Source organism: Mustela lutreola, chromosome 5, assembly GCF_030435805.1.
Source record: "Mustela lutreola isolate mMusLut2 chromosome 5, mMusLut2.pri, whole genome shotgun sequence".
In the NCBI taxonomy this organism is placed as follows: domain Eukaryota; kingdom Metazoa; phylum Chordata; class Mammalia; order Carnivora; family Mustelidae; genus Mustela; species Mustela lutreola.
In genome coordinates, this window is record NC_081294.1 from 163,057,616 (window position 1) to 163,078,491 (window position 20,876).

The following is a 20,876-nucleotide window of genomic DNA, read 5'->3' on the forward strand; positions in this document are numbered from 1 at the left end:
CTTCTTGTTGGACAGACCCTTTGAGTATGATATAGTGTCCTTTCTCATCTCTTATTATACTCTTTGGCTTAAAATATAATTGATCTGATATAAGGATTGCCACTCCTGCTTTCTTCTGATGTCCATTAGCATGGTAAATTCTTTTCCACCCCCTCACTTTAAATCTGGAGGTGTCTTCGGGCTTAAAATGAGTTTCTTGGAGGCAACATATAGATGGGTTTTGTTTTTTTATCCATTCTGATACCCTGTGTCTTTTGACAGGGGCATTTAGCCCATTCACATTCAGGGTAACTATTGAGAGATATGAATTTAGTGCCATTGTATTGCCTGTAAGGTGACTGTTACTGTATATGGTCTCTGTTCCTTTCTGATCTACCACTTGTAGGCTCCCTCTTTGCTTATAGGACCCCTTTCAAGATTTCCTGTAGAGCTGGTTTTGTATTTGCAAATTCTTTCAGTTTTTGTTTGTCCTGGAAGCTTTTAATCTCTCCTTCTATTTTCAATGATAGCCTAGCTGGATATAGTATTCTTGGCTGCATGTTTTTCTCGTTTAGTGCTCTGAAAATATCATGCCAGCTCTTTCTGGCCTGCCAGGTCTCTGTGGATAAGTCAGCGGCCAATCTAATATTTTTACCATTGTATGTTACAGACTTCTTTTCCCGGGCTGCTTTCAGGATTTTCTCTTTGTCAATGAGACCTGTAAATTTTACTATTAGGTGACAGGGTGTGGGCCTATTCTTATTGATTTTGAGGAGCGTTCTCTGAACCTCCTGAATTTTGATGCTCCTTCCCTTTGCCATATTGGGGAAATTCTCCCCAATAATTCTCTCCAGTATACCTTCTGCTCCCCTCTCTCTTTCTTCTTCTTCTGGAATCCCAATTATTCTAATGTTGTTTTGTCTTATGGTGTCACTTATCTCTCGAATTCTCCCCTCGTGGTCCAGTAGCTGTTTGTCCCTCTTTTGCTCAGCTTCTTTATTTTCGGTCATTTGGTCTTCTATATCACTAATTCTTTCTTCTGCCTCATTTATCCTAGCAGTTAGAGCCTCCATTTTTTATTGCACCTCATTAATACCTTTTTTGATTTCAACTTGGTTAGATTTTAGTTCTTTTATTTCTCCAGAAAGGGCTTTTATATCTCTCGAGAGGGTTTCTCTAATATCTTCCATGCCTTTTTCGAGCCCGGCTAGAACCTTGAGAATTGTCATTCTGAACTCTAGATCTGACATATTACCAATGTCTGTATTGATTAGGTCCCTAGCCTTCGGTACTGCCTCTTGTTCGTTTTTTTTGTGTTGAATTTTTACGTCTTGTCATTTTGTCCAGAGAAGAGTATATGAGGGGCAAGTAAAATACTAAAAGGGTGGCAACAACCCCAGGAAAATATGCTTTAACCAAATTATAAGAGATCCAAAATCGTGAGTGGGGAGAAAGGGGATAAAAAGAGGTTCAAAAAGGAAGAAAGAAAAAAAAAAAGAAAAAGGAAAAAAAAAAGAAAAGAAAAGAATATTTTAAAAAAGAAAACACCTAAGAAAAATGTAAAAAAGAAAAAATATATATATTCGATAAACTAGTAAAAAATCGTTAAAAAAGAAAAAGGTAACCGTTAAAAAAAAAAAAAAAAATTTACCCGAAGGCGAGAATAAAAAAAAAAAAAAATGAAAAAGAAAAAATTAAGTTAACTGCAAGACTAAAAGAAAATCACAGGAAAAAAGCCATGAGTTCCGTGCTTCGCTTTCTCCTCCTCTGGAATTCTGCTGCTCTCCTTGGTATTGAAACCGCAATCCTTGGTAGGTGAACTTGGTCTCGGCTAAATTTCTTGTTGATCTTCTTGGGGAGGGGCCTGTTGTAGTGATTCTCAAGTGTCTTTGCCCCAGGCGGAATTACACCGCCCTTACCCGGGGCTGGGGTGAGTAATCTGCTCGGGTTTGCTTTCAGGAGCTTTTGTTCCCTGAGCGCTTTCCGTAGACTTCCGGAGGACGGGAATACAAATGGCGGCCTCCTGGTCTCCAGCCCGGAGGAGCCGAGAGCCCAGGGCCCCACTCCTCAGTGCGCCCTCAGAGAACAGCGCCCAGTTACTCCCGTCTGCCTGACCTCCTGCCGCGCTCCGAGCTCACCGAACCTGCGACCGGTTCAAGGTAACACCGAGCTGTGAGCTTACTGTCGGCTCTGTCTCTGTAGCCGGCTTTCCCGTTCCAATAGCCGCAAGCTCTGCGACACTCAGACACCCCCGATCCTTCTGTGACCCTGCAGGGACCTGAGGCCATGCTGACCCCACGTGGGCTTTGCCCCGGTTTAGCATCTGGAGTGATGTCCCTCAGCAGAACAGACTTTTAAAAGTCCTGATTTTGTGTGCTGTTGCTCCGCCGCTTGCGGGGAGCCGCCCCCCGCCCCCCGGTGTATATCTTCCCGTCGCTTTGGATTCACTTCTCCGCCGGTCCTACCTTTAAGAAAGTGGTTGTTTTTCTGTTTCCAGAATTGCTGTTCTTGCCGATGGATTTTCAGGTGTTTGCAATCTTTAGATAAGCTATCTAGCTGATCTCCGTCTAGCTGAAGCAGTCTCAGCTTGCTACTTCTCCGCCATCTTGACTCCTCCCCTCTAACTGCTCTTATGATTTAAAAGACTTCATTTTCTTAGTTGAGACAGACAGAGAGAGAGAGAGAGGCTGGTTGTAGAAGCCCAGGGAAAATGACAAGTAGACCCCCCACTGAGCAAGGCGGTCCATGAGTTGATGGGACACCAATATCTGAGATCAGCCAATGAGCAAAAAGGAAGGGTCAACACTAACTGACAAAGCCACCCAGACACTGCCAGGTGACTTTATTTTAATACCCCCAAATATAAAGGTAACCCTTGAGTAAATTTTTCTGTTACTTCTAAAATAGAATTCCATAACCGAACTTTGTCTTTAACCTCGGTTTCCTTCTAGTTCCCCAATTCTTTATTATGTAAGGATGATTATGTCTAACTTCTGTTTTATATGATAAGAGGCCAAGCCGATTCATCAACATCCACATTTGCCACTTTATTGACAGAGAGATTTCTTTACTTTGCAGGATCAGTGTGAGACACAGGGTGGGGGGTGGATGGACTGAGAGGAAATCACAAGAAGACACTGTGCTAGCCACAGAGCATAACATGGGGCTTGAACTCCTTATCTTGAGATCATGACCTGAGCAAAAAGCAAGAGTCGCTCATTTATGTGGCTGTACCACCCATGTGTCCCGATATATGGCCAAATTAAGCTTTAGGTGTTTCACTATAATTCCCGTGTTCACATATCCCATGCCTAAGTTTCATGTTTCCTTTCCATATATTTTTGGATCATTTGTTTTCCATTGATTTGTTCACTTGCACTCGTTCCTTTGGAGAATATGATCAGAGTACTTTGATCGCTATGCATTTGGCCTTGTTTGTCCGTATTTTCTGAACTATTTCATTGCTGTGATCAATTCCCAATTTTCTAAAATTTCTCTGGGAACCTGCTGAACCCTCACTAGATCAGAGGGTGATCCGAGTATTCTTTGGGATCCCAGAGTCTCACATCCACCTCTTTATTGTTTTGCATGGAGCTGTGCATATGGGCCTGGACAGGGCTAGGTGTCCTTCTTCACTGAAAGCCAGGAGTGTGATCAGTGCAGGATTAACTTTGGCCAGTCACCAGGACTTTTGGCGAAGAGAAACTTCTTGAGATGTATTTTTTTTTCCATTTTTTGTTTGGATCCTTCCTTTTCTGGATTAAGAGGGAAAGACAATGTGAGCTCCATTTCCATCCCTGGTCCAGCTTTTAATGGCCACACAACAATGCCTTTTCACAGAATCGCTCATGTCCAAAGTCAACCTGCTGATGGATTCCATCCTGCTTAGGTCTTAACCTCATGTCTTTGGACGTACTCATCACAGGAAAACAAAAGCACCTCGCAGAAACTTGTTCAGGAGTTGCTGAGAAATAGACTTGAAGGAGACTATGTGCTAGGCTGTTTGGGATTCCAGAGGGAAAGTGCAAAGGGATGTGTTCTTATGAGACTTACTATATATTCAACCTTATGAAAGGATATAAGTGGGTTTGAAATAAATGTAGACTATTGAGGAACCTACCATAATTATCTCCAAAGGAAGAGGGAGCATTCTGTTATGTGAGCACACAGAAGAAAAATAACTGACCTAAATTTTTATCATAAAACGAGGAAATTTTGGTCAAGTTCTAAAAAGGGAACACCAAAATCCTTGGTGTGAATATCAGAAGCACATCAAATATTGTTACATGTCTCACATTCCTAGGAGAAAAAAAAATTAATTAGGAAATTACAGTAATTGAAGTACAGGTGTTCATCTATACAAAACATAATTCCTACTGCAAAAAGGCAGTTGCTCTACCTTATGTATATTAGAGAAATTATATATCGCCAAGAAGTAAGGAATGAATGTATATGCCCTTGTGTATATATCTATAGACACACACACACACACACACACACACACACACGTGATAAGTAAGATAGGTGTATGATATATAAGCAGGAAATACAGATAATGTAGACATAGGTTTGCTTTTAGCCATAGATGAACGAATAGATATTGTTACGGAATATCACCCAGGGCAATTTGGAAGGTCACATATAGAGCTCTGTGAATCAAGGTGCGGTTTACTAAAAGTTAGGTCGAAATCTCTATGTCATTGAAAATTCTGCCTATGTTTTAATAGCTGCAAATCACTTGGCTCTCTCAGACAAAGTTAATAGTTTCTAGTCCTATATATAAAGAGATACACGGCCTTCACAGAGAAATGAATGGTCAGAAGTCTTAGTTCCATTCTATAACTTATTTCTGTCTTTTTTTTTTTAAAGGCAAACCTCAGGAAGAAAATGGTAAGTCACCCATTACTTCTGTGTTAAAAGGATTTTTCACAAATTAAAGCTCGGGCTTTTTTTGATGGAATGATTTAAGACAAAACAGTCTCTCCAGATATAAGGAAGAAAATAGCAATTTGGGCTTGGGAATTGTGCGTTAACTTTGCTGTGTTATAAATTAGGTTGTCCAAGGTTTGCTGAGTTCAGTTGAATCATTACTTGTATAATCCCTCAAATGTCTCACTCATAACTTGAATTCTATGGAGAGGAGAGCCCTGTAAACCATGGGCAGTGCAGTAAATGAATATCTTCAGTAAATGCCCCCGAAAATCTGAAATGGCTCGTGGTGCTCCATTTCCACGGGGAGCACAGGCTGGTCCACCACCAGTTCTCTACCAATGTCACCTTGTTTCACTTTCTACCATCAGTTAGACATCCCTTGCTAATGCACTACTTTGGAAATTGAGAAATGGAACCTTGGATAGGATGTCTTTGGAGAATATTGCTGTCTTCCCCACTTTGCAAACTCCCTACCCACACACACGCCATCTCCAGGAATCTTTTGCACCTACTCTGGCCCCTTCCCCTTTAAAAATCTTTCATAACCTGCTGCATCCCTTTGTCCACGATATCAGTTGATGTATGTACTCTCAGCAGATTATGTATTAATTTTGTCAAGCGTCTAGGCAACAATTTGTCTTCGAATGCCCCAATGTTCTCCTTGGGTCAGCAGTGGATCTTGCTGCTTGCTTCAGCCTACTACTGAATTTGAAGGTTGCACTTTTCCAAACATTCAATAATCCATTTCCAGTCTTTTGCAGCTCAGATATCATGGGTATTCTTTTTTTTTTATGATATTATTTATTTATTTGACAGAGGTAGACACAGTAATGGAGGGAAAAGAAGCAGGAGGAATAGGAGAATAAGAAACAGGCTTCCTGTGGGGCAGGGAGCACGATTCGGGGCTTGATCCCAGGACACGGGGACCATGACCTTAGCCGAAGGTAGAAGTTTAATGACTGAGCCATCCAGGTGCCCCTCCCATGGGTATTCTGGATGGATTTGGGGGAATGCCCTTGGAAGAGCTCAGTACAGTCAGCAGATGGATCCGCATGGACTGACTGAATTAGTGATCAAAGGAGACCTTGGATGATGGAATTACAGCCATTTTTCATGACACTTTAGAAACTCTTAGACAACAACAATTTCCCACATGGACAGATTGCCTGCCTCCTTATCCCTCTTATGTATCACGTATTTTCATGAACTTGGCTAACATATAAAAAGGTCACAGGTTGAAAAAATTCTGTAGAGTCTACTTCTCTAGACATTTTTCCACACATACACTGTTGAATCATTTATTGTATCATATGTTTTTTTACAGAAAAATTAACTGCAGTGGAATGTGAGTAGTCTTGGTTTATATTTTGGAGGGGATGTTAATTTGAAAAATATGCACTTGATCTAGGACAATCACATTACCAAATGGGTTCCACATTATCAGTTATCAGTTTTGAAAACGGTCTCCTATTAAGTGTTTGCATATCAGTTGAAATAATGCTGTCCTTCTGAAGCATTGTAAATTGCAAGGAGTATAACTAAGTTTCTTTTTTAAATCGTCACACTGTTGCATCTTTCTTAATTATTTTCCATATTATTAACTGCTCTTATGTTTTAAAAGACTTCCTTTTCTTAGTTGAGACAGACAGAGAGAGAGAGAGAGAGAGAGAGAGAGGGAGAGGCTGGTTTTAGAAGCCCAGGGAAAATGACAAGTGGACCCCCCAATGAGCAAGGTGGTCCTTGAGTTGATGGGACACCAATATCTGAGATTAGCCAATGAGCAAAAAGGAAGGGTCAACACTAACTGACAGAGCCACCCAGACACTGCTAGGTGACTTTATTTTAATACCCCCAAATATACAGGTAACCCTTGAGGAAACATTTCTGTTATATCTAAAATAGAATTCCATAACCGAACTTTGTCTTTAACCTCAGTTTCCTTCTAGTTCCCCAATTCATTATTATATAAGGATGATTATGTCTAACTTCTGTTTTATATGATAAGAGGCCAAGCCTATTCATCAACATCCACATTTGCCTCTTTATTTACAAAGAGATTTCTTTACTTTGCAGGATCAGTGTGAGACACAGGTTGGGGTTGGATGGACTGAGAGGAAATCACAAGAAGACTCTGTGCTGGCCACAGAGCATAACATGGGGCTTGAGCTCCTTAACCTGAGATCATGACCTGAGCCCAAACCAAGAGTCGCTCATTTATGTGGCTGTACCACCCATGTGTCCCGATATTTGTCCAAATTAAGCTTTAGGTGTTTCACTATAATTCCCGTGTTCACATATCCGATGCCTAAGTTTCATGTTCCCTTTCCATATATTTTTGGATCATTTGTTTTCCATTAATTTGTTCACTTGCCCTCGTTCCTTTGGAGAATACGGTCAGAGATCTTTGATCGCTATGCATTTGGCCTTGTTTGTCCGTATTTTCTAATCTATTTCATTGCTGTGATCAATTCCCAATTTCCTAAAATTTCCCTGTGAACCTGCTGAACCCTCACTAGATCAGAGGGCGATCCGAGTACTCTTTGGGACCCCAGAGTCTCACATCCCCCTCTTTATTGTTTTGCATGGAGCTGTGCATATGGGCCTGGACAGGGCTAGGTGTCCTTCTTCACTGAGAGCCAGGAGCGTGATCAGTGCAGGATTAACTTTGGCCAGTCACCAGGACTTTTGGCGAAGAGAAACTTCTTGAGATGTATTTTTTTTTTCCATTTTTTGTTTGGATCCTTCCTTTTCTGGATTAAGAGGGAAAGAAAATGTGAGCTCCATTTCCATCCCTGGTCCAGCTTTTAATGGCCACCCAACAATGCCTTTTCAAAGAATCGCTCATGTCCAAAGTCAACCCGCTGATGGATTCCATCCTGCTTAGGTCTTAACCTCATGTCTTTGGACGTACTCGTCACAGGAAAACAAAAGCACCTCACAGAAACTTGGTCAGGAGTTGCTGAGAAATAGACTTGAAGGAGACTATGGGCTAGGCTGTATGAGATTCCAGAGGGAAAGTGCAAAGGGATGTGTTCTTATGAGACTTACTATATATTCAATCTTATGAAAGGATATAAGTGGTTTTGGAATAAACGTAGACTATCGAGGAACCTACTGTAATTATCTCCAAAGGAAAGAGGGAGCATTCTGTTATGTGAGCACACAGAAGAAAAATAACTGACCTAAAATTTTTAATCATAAAGCGAGGAAATTTTGGTCAAGTTCTAAAAAGGGAACACCAAATTCCTTGGTGTGAATATCAAAAGCACATCAAATATTGTAACATGTCTCACATTCCTAGGAGAAAAAAAAAGTAATTAGTAAATTATGCAGTAATTGAAGTACAGGTGTTCATCTATACAAAACATAATTCCTACTGAAAAAGGCAGTTGCTCTACCTTATGTATATTAGAGAAATTATATATCGCCAAGAAGTAAAGAATGAATGTATATGCCCTTGTGTATATATCTATAGACACAGACACACACACACACGTGATAAGTAAGATAGGTGTATGATATATACAGATAATGTAGACATAGTTATGCTTTTAGCCATAGATGAACGAATAGATATAGATACGGAATATCACCCGGGGCAGTTTTGGAAGGTCACATATAGAGCTCTGTGAATCAAGGTGCGGTTTACTAAAAGTCAGCTCGAAATCTCTATGTCATTGAAAATTTTGCCTATGTTTTAATAGCTGCAAATCACTTGGCTCTCTCAGACAAAGTTAATAGTTTCTAGTCCTATATATAAAGAGATACACGGCCTTCACAGAGAAATGAATGGTCAGAAGTCTTAGTTCCATTCTATAACTTATTTCTGTCTTTCTTTTTAAAGGCAAACCTCAGGAAAAGAATGGTAAGTCACCCATTACTTCTGTGTTAAAAGGATTTTTCACAAATTAAAGCTCCGGGCTTTTTTTGATGGAATGATTTAAGACAAAACAGTCTCTCCAGATATAAGGAAGAAAATAGCAATTTGAGCTTGGGGATTGTGCATTAACTTTGCTGTGTTATGAATTAGGTTGTCCGAGGTTTGTTGAGTTCATTTGGAATATTACTTGTGTAATCCCTCAAATTTCTCACTCATAAATTGAATTCTATGGAACGGAGAGCCCTGTAAACCGTGGGCAGTGCAGTAAATGAAGATCTTCAGTAAATGCCCCTGATAATCTGAAAAAGCTCGTGGTGCTCCATTTCCACGGGGAGCACAGGCTGGTCCACAACCAGTTCTCTACCAATGTCACCTTGTTTCACTTTTTGCCATCAGTTAGACATCCCTTGCTAACGCACTACTTTGGAAATTGAGAAAAGGAACCTTGGATAGGATGTCTTTGGAGAATATTGCTGTCTTCCCCACTTTGCAAACTCCCTACCCACACACACGCCATCTCCAGGAATCTTTTGCACCTACTCTGGCCCCTTCCCCTTTAAAAATCTTTCATAACCTGCTGCATCCCTTTGTCCACGATATCAGTTGATGTATGTACTCTCAGCAGATTATGTATTAATTTTGTCAAGCGTCTAGGCAACAATTTGTCTTCGAATGTCCCAATGTTCTCCTTGGGTCAGCAGAGGATCTTGCTGCCTGCTTCACCCTACTACTGAATTTGAAGGTTGTACTTTTCCAAACATTCAATAATCCATTTCCAGTCTCTTACAGCTCAGATCCCATGGGTATTCTTTTTTTTTTTTTTTTAAGATATTATTTATTTATTTGACAGAGAGAGACACAGTAAGGGAGGGAAAAGAAGCAGAGGGAATGGGAGAGGGAGAAACAGGCTTCCTGCAGGGCAGGGAACCCGATGTGGGGCTTGACCCCAGGACCCTGGGACCCTGACCTGAGCCAAAGGCAGATGCTTAATGACTGAGCCACCCAGGTGGCCCTCCTATGGGTATTCTGCATGGATTTGGGGTAATGCCCTTGGAAGAGCTCAGTACAGTCAGCAGATGGATCTGCATGGACTGACTGAATTAATGATCAAAGGAGACCTTGGATGATGGAATTACAGCCGTTTTTCATGACACTTTAGAAACTCTTAGACAACAGCTATTTCCCAAATGGACGATTACCTGCCTCCTTATCTCTCTTATGTATCACGTATTTTCATGAACTTGGATAACATATGAAAAAGTCACAGGTTGAAAAATTTCTGTAGAATCTACATCTCTACACATTTTCCACACATACACTGTTGAATCATTTATTGTATCATATGTTTTTTTTTTTCTTTTTCAGAAAAATTAACTGCAGTGGAATGTGAGTAGTCTTGGTTTATATTTTGGAGGGGATGTTAATTTGAAAAATATGCACTTGATCTAGGACAATCACATTACCAAATGGGTTCCACATTATCAGCTATCAGTTTTGAAAACGGTCTCCTATTAAGTGTTTGCATATCAGTTGAAATAATGCTGTCGTTCTGAAGCATTGTAAATTGCAAGGAGTATAACTAAGTTTCTTTTTTAAATCGTCACACTGTTGCATCTTTCTTAACTATTTTCCATATTATTAACTGCTCTTATGTTTTAAAAGACTTCATTTTCTTAGTTGAGACAGACAGACAGAGAGAGAGAGAGAGAGAGAGAGAGAAAGAGAGAGGCTGGTTTTAGAAGCCCAGGGAAAATGACAAGTGGACCCCCCACTGAGCAAGGTGGTCCTTGAGTTGATGGGACACCAATATCTGAGATCAGCCAATGAGCAAAAAGGAAGGGTCAACACTAACTGACAAAGCCACCCAGACACTGCTAGGTGACTTTATTTTAATACCCCCAAATATATATCCCTTGAGTAAATTTTTCTGTTACTTCTATAATAGAATTCCATAACCGAACTTTGTCTTTAACCTCGGTTTCTTTCTAGTTTCCCAATTCTTTATTATGTAAGGATGATTATGTCTAACTTCTGTTTTATATGATAAGAGGCCAAGCCGATTCATCAACATCCACATTTGCCTCTTTAATTACAGAGAGATTTCTTTACTTTGTAGGATCAGTGTGAGACACCGGCTGGGGGGTGGATGGACTGAGAGGAAATCACAAGAAGACTCTGTGCTGGCCAGAGGGCTTGAGCTCCTTATCTTGAGATCATGACCTGAGCAAAAAGCAAGAGTCGCTCATTTATATGGCTGTACCACCCATGTGTCCTGATATTTGGCCAAATTAAGCTTTAGGTGCTTCACTATAATTCCCGTGTTCACATATCCGATGCCTAAGTTTCATGTTCCCTTTCCATATATTTTTGGATCATTTGTTTTCTATTGATTTGTTCACTTGCCCTCGTTCCTTTGGAGAATACGGTCAGAGTACTTTGATCGCTATGCATTTGGCCTTGTTTGTCCGTATTTTCTAATCTATTTCATTGCTGTGATCAATTTCCAATTTCCTAAAATTTCCCTGTGAACCTGCTGAACCCTCACTAGATCAGAGGGCGATCCGAGTACTCTTTGGGACCCCAGAGTCTCACATCCCCCTCTTTATTGTTTTGCATGGAGCTGTGCATATGGGCCTGGACAGGGCTAGGTGTCCTTCTTCACTGAGAGCCAGGAGCGTGATCAGTGCAGGATTAACTTTGGCCAGTCACCAGGACTTTTGGCGAAGAGAAACTTCTTGAGATGTATTTTTTTTCCATTTTTTGTTTGGATCCTTCCTTTTCTGGATTAAGAGGGTAAGAAAATGTGAGCTCCATTTCCATCCCTGGTCCAGCTTTTAATGGCCACCCAACAATGCCTTTTCAAAGAATCGCTCATGTCCAAAGTCAACCTGCTGATGGATTCCATCCTGCTTAGGTCTTAACCTCATGTCTTTGGACGTACTCGTCACAGGAAAACAAAAGCACCTCACAGAAACTTGGTCAGGAGTTGCTGAGAAATAGACTTGAAGGAGACTATGTGCTAGGCTGTTTGGGATTCCAGAGGGAAAGTGCAAAGGGATGTGTTCTTATGAGACTTACTATATATTCAATCTTATGAAAGGATATAAGTGGTTTTGGAATAAACGTAGACTATCGAGGAACCTACTGTAATTATCTCCAAAGGAAAGAGGGAGCATTCTGTTATGTGAGCACACAGAAGAAAAATAACTGACCTAAAATTTTTAATCATAAAGCGAGGAAATTTTGGTCAAGTTCTAAAAAGGGAACACCAAATTCCTTGGTGTGAATATCAAAAGCACATCAAATATTGTAACATGTCTCACATTCCTAGGAGAAAAAAAAAGTAATTAGTAAATTATGCAGTAATTGAAGTACAGGTGTTCATCTATACAAAACATAATTCCTACTGAAAAAGGCAGTTGCTCTACCTTATGTATATTAGAGAAATTATATATCGCCAAGAAGTAAAGAATGAATGTATATGCCCTTGTGTATATATCTATAGACACAGACACACACACACACGTGATAAGTAAGATAGGTGTATGATATATACAGATAATGTAGACATAGTTATGCTTTTAGCCATAGATGAACGAATAGATATAGATACGGAATATCACCCGGGGCAGTTTTGGAAGGTCACATATAGAGCTCTGTGAATCAAGGTGCGGTTTACTAAAAGTCAGCTCGAAATCTCTATGTCATTGAAAATTTTGCCTATGTTTTAATAGCTGCAAATCACTTGGCTCTCTCAGACAAAGTTAATAGTTTCTAGTCCTATATATAAAGAGATACACGGCCTTCACAGAGAAATGAATGGTCAGAAGTCTTAGTTCCATTCTATAACTTATTTCTGTCTTTCTTTTTAAAGGCAAACCTCAGGAAAAGAATGGTAAGTCACCCATTACTTCTGTGTTAAAAGGATTTTTCACAAATTAAAGCTCCGGGCTTTTTTTGATGGAATGATTTAAGACAAAACAGTCTCTCCAGATATAAGGAAGAAAATAGCAATTTGAGCTTGGGGATTGTGCATTAACTTTGCTGTGTTATGAATTAGGTTGTCCGAGGTTTGTTGAGTTCATTTGGAATATTACTTGTGTAATCCCTCAAATTTCTCACTCATAAATTGAATTCTATGGAACGGAGAGCCCTGTAAACCGTGGGCAGTGCAGTAAATGAAGATCTTCAGTAAATGCCCCTGATAATCTGAAAAAGCTCGTGGTGCTCCATTTCCACGGGGAGCACAGGCTGGTCCACAACCAGTTCTCTACCAATGTCACCTTGTTTCACTTTTTGCCATCAGTTAGACATCCCTTGCTAACGCACTACTTTGGAAATTGAGAAAAGGAACCTTGGATAGGATGTCTTTGGAGAATATTGCTGTCTTCCCCACTTTGCAAACTCCCTACCCACACACACGCCATCTCCAGGAATCTTTTGCACCTACTCTGGCCCCTTCCCCTTTAAAAATCTTTCATAACCTGCTGCATCCCTTTGTCCACGATATCAGTTGATGTATGTATTCTCAGTAGATTATGTATTAATTTTGTCAAGCGTCTAGGCAACAATTTGTCTTTGAATGTCCCAATGTTCTCCTTGGGTCAGCAGAGGATCTTGCTGCCTGCTTCAGCCTACTACTGAATTTGAAGGTTGCACTTTTCCAAACATTCAATAATCCATTTCCAGTCTCTTGCAGCTCAGATCTCATGGGTATTCTTTTTTTTTTTTAAGATATTATTTATTTATTTGACAGAGATAGACACAGTAAGAGAGGGAACAGAAGCAGAGGGAATGGGAGAGGGAGAAACAGGCTTCTTGCAGGGCAGGGAGCCCGATGTGGGGCTTGATCCCAGGACCCTGGGACCCTGACCTGAGCCAAAGGCAGATGCTTAATGACTGAGCCACCCAAGTGGCCCTCCTATGGGTATTCTGCATGGATTTTGGGGAATGCCCTTGGAAGAGCTCAGTACAGTCAACAGATGGATCTGCATGGACTGACTGAATTAGTGATCAAAGGAGACCGTGGATGATGGAATTACAGCCGTTTTTCATGACACTTTAGAAACTCTTAGACAACAACTATTTCCCAAATGGACAGATTGCCTGCCTCCTTATCTCTCTTATGAATCACGTATTTTCATGAACTTTGCTAACATATGAAAAAGTCACAGGTTGAAAAAATTCTGTAGAGTCTACTTCTCTAGACATTTTTCCACACATACACTGTTGAATCATTTATTGTATCATGTGTTTTTTTACAGAAAAATTAACTGCAGTGGAATGTGAGTAGTCTTGGTTTATATTTTGGAGGGGATGTTAATTTGAAAAATATGCACTTGATCTAGGACAGTCACATTACCAAATGGGTTCCACATTATCATTTACCAGTTTTTAAAATGGTCTCCTATAAATGTTGGCTTATCAGTTGGAATAATGCTGTCCTCTGAAGCATTGTAAATTGCAAGTAGTATTACTAAGTTTCTTTTTTAATCTTCACACTGTTGCATCTTTCTTAATTATTTTCCATATTATTAACTGCTCTTATGTTTTAAGAGATTTCATTTTCTTAGTTGAGACAGACAGAGAAAGAGAGAGAGATGCTGGTTGTAGAAGCCCAGGGTAAATGACAAGTGGACCTCCCACTGTGCAAGGCGGTCCATGAGTTGATGTGACACCAATATCTGAGATCAGCCAATGAGCAAAAAGGAAAGGTCATCACTAACTGACAAAGCCACCCAGACACTGCTAGGTGACTTTATTTTAATTCCCCCAAATATACAGGTAACCCTTGAGGAAATTTTTCTGTTACTTCTAAAATAGAATTCCATATCCGAACTTTGTCTTTAACCTCGGTTTCCTTCTAGTTCCCCAATTCTTTATTATGTAAGGATAATTATGCCTAACTTCTGTTTTATATGATAAGAGGCCAAGCCGATTCGTCAACATCCACATTTGCCTCTTTAGTTACAGTGATATTTCTTTACTTTACAGGATCAGTGTGAGACAGTGTGGGGAATGGATGGACTGAGAGGAATCATGAGAGGACTCTGTGCTGGCCACAGCACATATCATGGGGCTTGATCTACTTGAGATCATGACCTGAGACAAAATCAAGAGTTGCTCACTTACATGGCTTTACCACCCACGTGTCCCAATATTTGGCCAAATTAAGATTTAGGTGTTTCACTATAATTCCCGTGTTCACATATCCGATGCCTAAGTTTCATGTTCTCTTTCCATATATTTTTGGATCACTTGTTTTCTATTGATTTGTTCACTTGCCCTCGTTCCTTTGGAGAACACTTTCATAGTAATTGGATTGCTATGCATTTGGTCTTGTTTGTCTGTATTTTCTGAACTATTTCATTGCTGTTATCATTTCTCAATTTCCTAAGATTTCCCTGTGGGAACCTTCTGAACCCTCACTAGATCTGAGTGCTATTCGAGTACTCTTTGGGACCCCAGTGTCTCACATCCTCCTCTTTATTGCTTTGCATGGAGCTTTGCACATGGGCCTGGACAGTGCTACTTGTCCTTCTTCACTGAGAGTCAGGAGCATGATCAGTGCAGGATTAACTTTGGCCAGTCACCAGGACATTTGGCGAAGAGAAACTTCTTTGCATGTATTTATTTTCCCATTTTTTTGTTTGGATCCTTCCTTTTCTGGATTAAGAAGGAAAGACATTGTGAGCTCCATTTCCATCCCTGGTCCAGCTTTTAATGGCCTCCCAACAGTGCCTTTTCACAGAATCGCTCATGTCCAAAGTCAACCCGCTGACGGATCCATCCTGTTTAGCTATGAACCTCATGTCTTTGGACATACTCATCTCGGGAAAACGAAAGCACCTCACAGAAACTTGGTCAGGAGCTCCTGAGAAATAGATTTGAAGGAGACTATGGGCTAGGCTGTATGAGATTCCTGAGTGAAAGTGCTAAGGGATGTGTTCTTATGAGACTTACTATATATTCATACCTTATGAAAGGATATAACTGGGTTTGAAATAAACGTAGACTATCGAGGAATCTACCAGAATCATCTCCTAAGGAAATAGGGAACATTCCGTTATGTGAGCACACAGAAGAAAAATATCTGACCTAAAGATTTTTATCAGAAACTGAAGAAATTTTGTTCAAGTTCTAGAAAGGAAACACCGAAATCCGTGTTGTGAACATCAAATATTGTAACGTGTCTCACATTCTTTAAAAGAAAAAAAAAATAGGGAATTAGCAAATTATGCAGTAATGGAATTACAGGTGTTCATCTATAGAAAACATAAATCCTACTGCAAAAAGGCGATTGCTCTACCCTATGTATATTAGAGGAATTATATATAGCCAACAAGGAAAAATGTATGTTTATGACTATGTATACATATATATATATATATATATATATATATATATATATATATATATACACACACACACACACCCATATGTGATAAGGAAGATATGTGTACGATATATAAGCAGGAAATACAGAAAATGTTGACATAGGCATGCGTTTAGACATAGATGAATGTACAGATATAGATACAGAATATCTCCCTGGGAAATTTGGAAGGTCACAAATAGACCTCTGTGAATCACGTTGTGGTTTACCATAAGTAAGGTAGAATTGCCTATGTCATTGAAACTTCAGCATAACTTTTAAGTGGCTGCAAAACACTTGGCTCTCTCAGACACACTTTAAAATTTCTAGTCCTATATATAGATTCACTGTGTTCCAAGAGCCATGAACTGTCAGGAGTATTATTTCCATTCTATAACTTAGTTCTGTATTTCTTTTTAAAAGTACACATCAGTAAGAATGTGGTAAGTCAACTTTTACTTCTTTGTGTTGAATGGATTGTTCACAAATTAAAGGTCAGGCATTTTTTTTGAAAGTTTTAAGAGAAAACAGTCTCTCTAGCTATAAAGAAGTAAATAGCAGTTTGGGTTTTGAATTTGTGCATTTCCTTCCCTGTTTTATGAATGAGGTTGTCCCAGGTTCCTTGAGCTCTGTTGGATTGTTATATCTAGAATTCCTCAAATTTATCATTCATAACTTGGATTCTATGGAGAGGAGAGCCACTAAAAATTTGGGCAGTGCAGTAAATGAAGTTCTGTGGTAAAGGTCTCATAAATTCTTAGAAGTCTCATGGTGCTCCATTTCCAAGCAGAGCACAGCCTAGTCCACCATCAAATCTCTACCAATTTCACCATAAGTCTCACCTTTTGTCATTAATTTGCAGGTAGGCTTTCCTTGCTAACCCACTTCTTTGTAATTTGAGAAAATAAAGCTTAGATAAAATGTCTTTGGAAAACCTTTTTCCTCCTCTGCATCTTTGAAATTCTCCACCTGTCTGGAGGATCATTTTTGCCTACTCTGACCACCCCCCCCATTTAAAAAAATGCTTCTTGATATTTTCGAAATTCCTATAAATCAACTCTTTCATATGATGCATGACATGTCTGCTTCATTTTCTCTGTTTTCTCTCTCTTATTTTCACCTCGTCGGCTGACCTTTGAGCACATCACCGTTGGAATAATTTGACTTGAGTCTACTTCACTAGACACTCTTCCCCACACTTTCTTGATTTCTGTATATCTTTTTGTTTTATACAGATCATAAATACAAAGAAAGAGGAGTGGTCTTGTGTATACTTTTTGGAATGGAAGATATCATTAAAAAACCTATTTGATCAGTGAAAATCACATTGGGAGATGGTTTCCCCATCATAAGCTATCAATATTTAATGTGGTCTCCCAATATATTTTGCATATCAGTTGAAACATTGCTGTCCTTCTGAAGGATTTAAATTACAATTTGTGTAACCAAATTTCATTTAAAATAGTCACACTGTAGCATCTCTTTTAATTATTTTTTATATTATTAACTTCATTTCCTGACTCTGCATGCCTCCTCCTTATAGAGGCTCAGTCATTCCATCCCAGTTTCTTGCAGCTCAGACTGTCAGGGTGATCTGGGTGAACTTTGGGAGAGATCCTAGGAGGAACTCTGCAGAACCATTAGATAATTTTGCATGGAGCAGCTTACTTCTTGAAGAAAGGAGACTGTGGATGATGGAGTTGTGAGCATAGTTGATGATACTGTAGAATGCCATCAAAATCATCCATTCAGGATGAGTTACACCAGTCCTGTGTCTCTGTTTCCTTTCTCTTTATGAATTTTCAACCTTTCAGTAATAGTATACCAATTCAGAGCTTGAATAATTTATAGAAATTCTGCTTCTCAAAACATTCACTCACACATTCATTGTTCACTTGTTTATTATATTTCTGTGTTTTACACAGGAGACCAACAGCTGATCAAGGTTAGTGGTATTTGTGTCACTTTTAGAGTAATCATTCTCCTAGAAAAGTATATTGGACCTATGAAAAAGTTATTCACAATTGATCTCCGCATCCTAATCTATCATTTCCTTTATCTTGTCTCCCAATATATGATTAGTTATAAGTTTAAACAAGGTTATAATTTTGTGAAATTATAAAGTATGTGTTGTGTAACCAGTATACATTTTAAAGGGTCACAGTGGAGCATGCCTGTTCCATTATTTCCAAAATTATGAGTTCCTTTATATTTTGAAAAAGGGTTCATTTCTTAGTTGGTATTAGGGTGATTATTTTCTACTCTTTGGTCTAAAGTACAATGTGTAAGTGAACATTAATCTTCCTCTCAGTTTTGATCTAAATCCCAAGTTCATTAGTATTAGATTATAATGAATGGGAATTTGTGTTTTCTTGTTAAGATACTCAGAAGTACCTAAATAACAGTATTTGACATTTTAAAAAATGATTTATATTGTGATTTTGATAGAGAGTTTTTCAAGCAAGTATTTTGAAAGTGGCAGAGAAGAAGGGAGGAGCAGACTCCCACTGACCAAGAAACCAACCTCATGGCTTGATTCCAGGACTCCAAGACCATGATCTGAGGTGAAGGCAGATGCTTAACCAACTGAGCCACTCAGATCCCCCCATTTGGTTGACCTCTACCTCAGAGGAGCTAATTCTTTCATTTAGAGAAAAAGTCAGAGATTCAAGGTGGGCCTAAACATACAAGGGTCAAGTAGAGAAAATTGCAGGAAATGTGCACACATGGAAAATTCCAGTTGAACTACCATTGCACATGTTTCAAATAGATACATTGAGGTAAGAACTTAAGAAAAAGTTAGTGAACCATCCTTTATACTCTGGAATCTCTTTAAAATCATCCATTTGAGAAAAGGTACACGAGGCCTATGTCTTTGTCTCCCTTTTCTATCTCTAATTTTCACCTAGTTGGTAATAGCATAACAAACCAGAGTTTGATTATGCAGAGTCTGAAATTTTTGAGTAAAGTCAGCTTTTCAAGGCACTCATCCTTTTATTCTGGGTTGAATAATCTATTACATATTTTGTTTTTACACAGAAGATCCCACTGCAAAAAAGGCAACTCATATTTGTATATAATTTAGAGGGGAACTTTCTTGTCAAGTATATTTCATCTGTGAAGATCATATTCATAATTGATTTCAGATCATAACTATCCATTCGTTTTTCTGGTCTCCCTATATATGATTAGTAAAGATTTGAAAAAATGATTTTCCTTTTGTAACAGTATAAATTTCAGATTATATAACAAATAAACATTTTTAAATACTCCCAGCGTAGAAACTTTGTATAATTATTTACTTTTTTATATATTTTTAACATTTTATTTGTTTATTTTTATATAGGAAGAGCATGCTTGGGAGGAGGAGCATTGTGAAAGAGACATTTATAGCCCACACTTAGCATGGAGTCCAATGTGGGCCTGGAATGCATGACTCTCAGATGTGGACCTAAGTGAACCAAGAGTCCTATACTTTAACTGGCTGAGTTACACAGGTTCTCTTAGATGTTTAGTTTTTAAAGGCCCATTAATGATTTCAGATATTCCTTTATTATTTTTGCCAGTATTGCTTCTCTTTTTTATGTTATTTTAGTCACCATAAAATACATCATTATCTAATACCTCCAAAATACAAATGATTACCTGAACTTTGATCTTCATCTTGCTTTTCTTTAAATACTGAATGCATTATTATTAAATGATAATTAAAATATTTTTGCATTTTATTTGATAAGATGTCTACTAAAAAAATCATCATCAATAACTGGCTCTTTTTTAAATGACTTGTGTACTTATTTTAGAGGGATAGTTTGAGAGAGTGAGTTGATCAATGCAGAGAGCCAGAAGCAGACCGCCTGCTAAGCAGGTATCTGGTTTCAGAGCTTGATCCCTGGACTCCAGGATTAATACCTGAGCTGAAGGCATATGCTCATCCAACTGAGTAATCCCTGGCACAGAGTTGTTTGACTTCTAACTCAGAGAAACTCATGTTCCCATTTAGAGTAGAAGGTCACAGTTTCAAGGTGTGCCCCAACGTACACCAAAGAGAGAATATTCAGGTATTGTTAATACTTTAAAAAATTCCCATAAAACTAATTTTTTATTTATTTCTTTTCAGCATAACAGTATCATTATTTTTTTACCACACCCAGTGCTCCATGCAATCCGCGCCCTCTATAATACCCACTACCTGGTACCCCAACCTCCCACCCCCCCGCCACTTCAAATCCCTCAGATTGTTTTTCAGAGTCCATAGTCTCTCATGATTCACTTCCCCTTCCAATTTACCACAACTCCCTTCTCCTCTCTAACACCCCTTGTCCTCCAAGATATTTGTTATGCTCCACAAATAAGTGAAACCATATGATAATTGACTCTCTAGGCTTGACTTATTTCACTCAGCATAATCTCTTCCAGTCCCGTCCATGTTGCTACAAAAGTTGGGTATTCATCCTTTCTGATGGAGGCATAATACTCCATAGTGTATATGGACCACATCTCCCTTATCCATTCGTCCGTTGAAGGGCATCTTTGTTCTTTCCAAAGTTTGGCGACCATGGCCATTGCTGCTATAAACATTGGAGTACAGATGGCCCTTATTTTCATGACATCTATATCTTTGGGGTAAATACCCAGGAGTGCAATGGCAGGGTCATAGGGAAGTTCTATTTTTAATTTCTCGAGGAATCTCCACACTGTTCTCCAAAG

General features: G+C 39.1%; 1 protein-coding gene across 14 annotated transcripts in view; it reads left to right on the forward strand.

The window, feature by feature from the left end:
- Nucleotides 1–19,881, forward strand: part of LOC131832697 (butyrophilin subfamily 1 member A1-like) — a 114,589-nt gene extending 94,708 nt beyond the window's left edge. For 3 of the 14 annotated variants that reach the window (XM_059176047.1, XM_059176051.1, XM_059176053.1), the window contains 6 exons: nt 4,849–4,869; nt 10,157–10,177; nt 12,666–12,686; nt 14,056–14,076; nt 18,092–18,111; nt 19,513–19,881. In XM_059176047.1, the coding sequence (XP_059032030.1) occupies nt 4,849–4,869; nt 10,157–10,177; nt 12,666–12,686; nt 14,056–14,076; nt 18,092–18,093 (86 nt within the window). In that variant the 3' untranslated portion in view covers nt 18,094–18,111; nt 19,513–19,881. The other 11 variants (XM_059176044.1, XM_059176046.1, XM_059176055.1 and 8 more) reach the window with 9 other exon arrangements.
- The last annotated feature ends 995 nt before the right edge of the window (nt 19,882–20,876 follow it).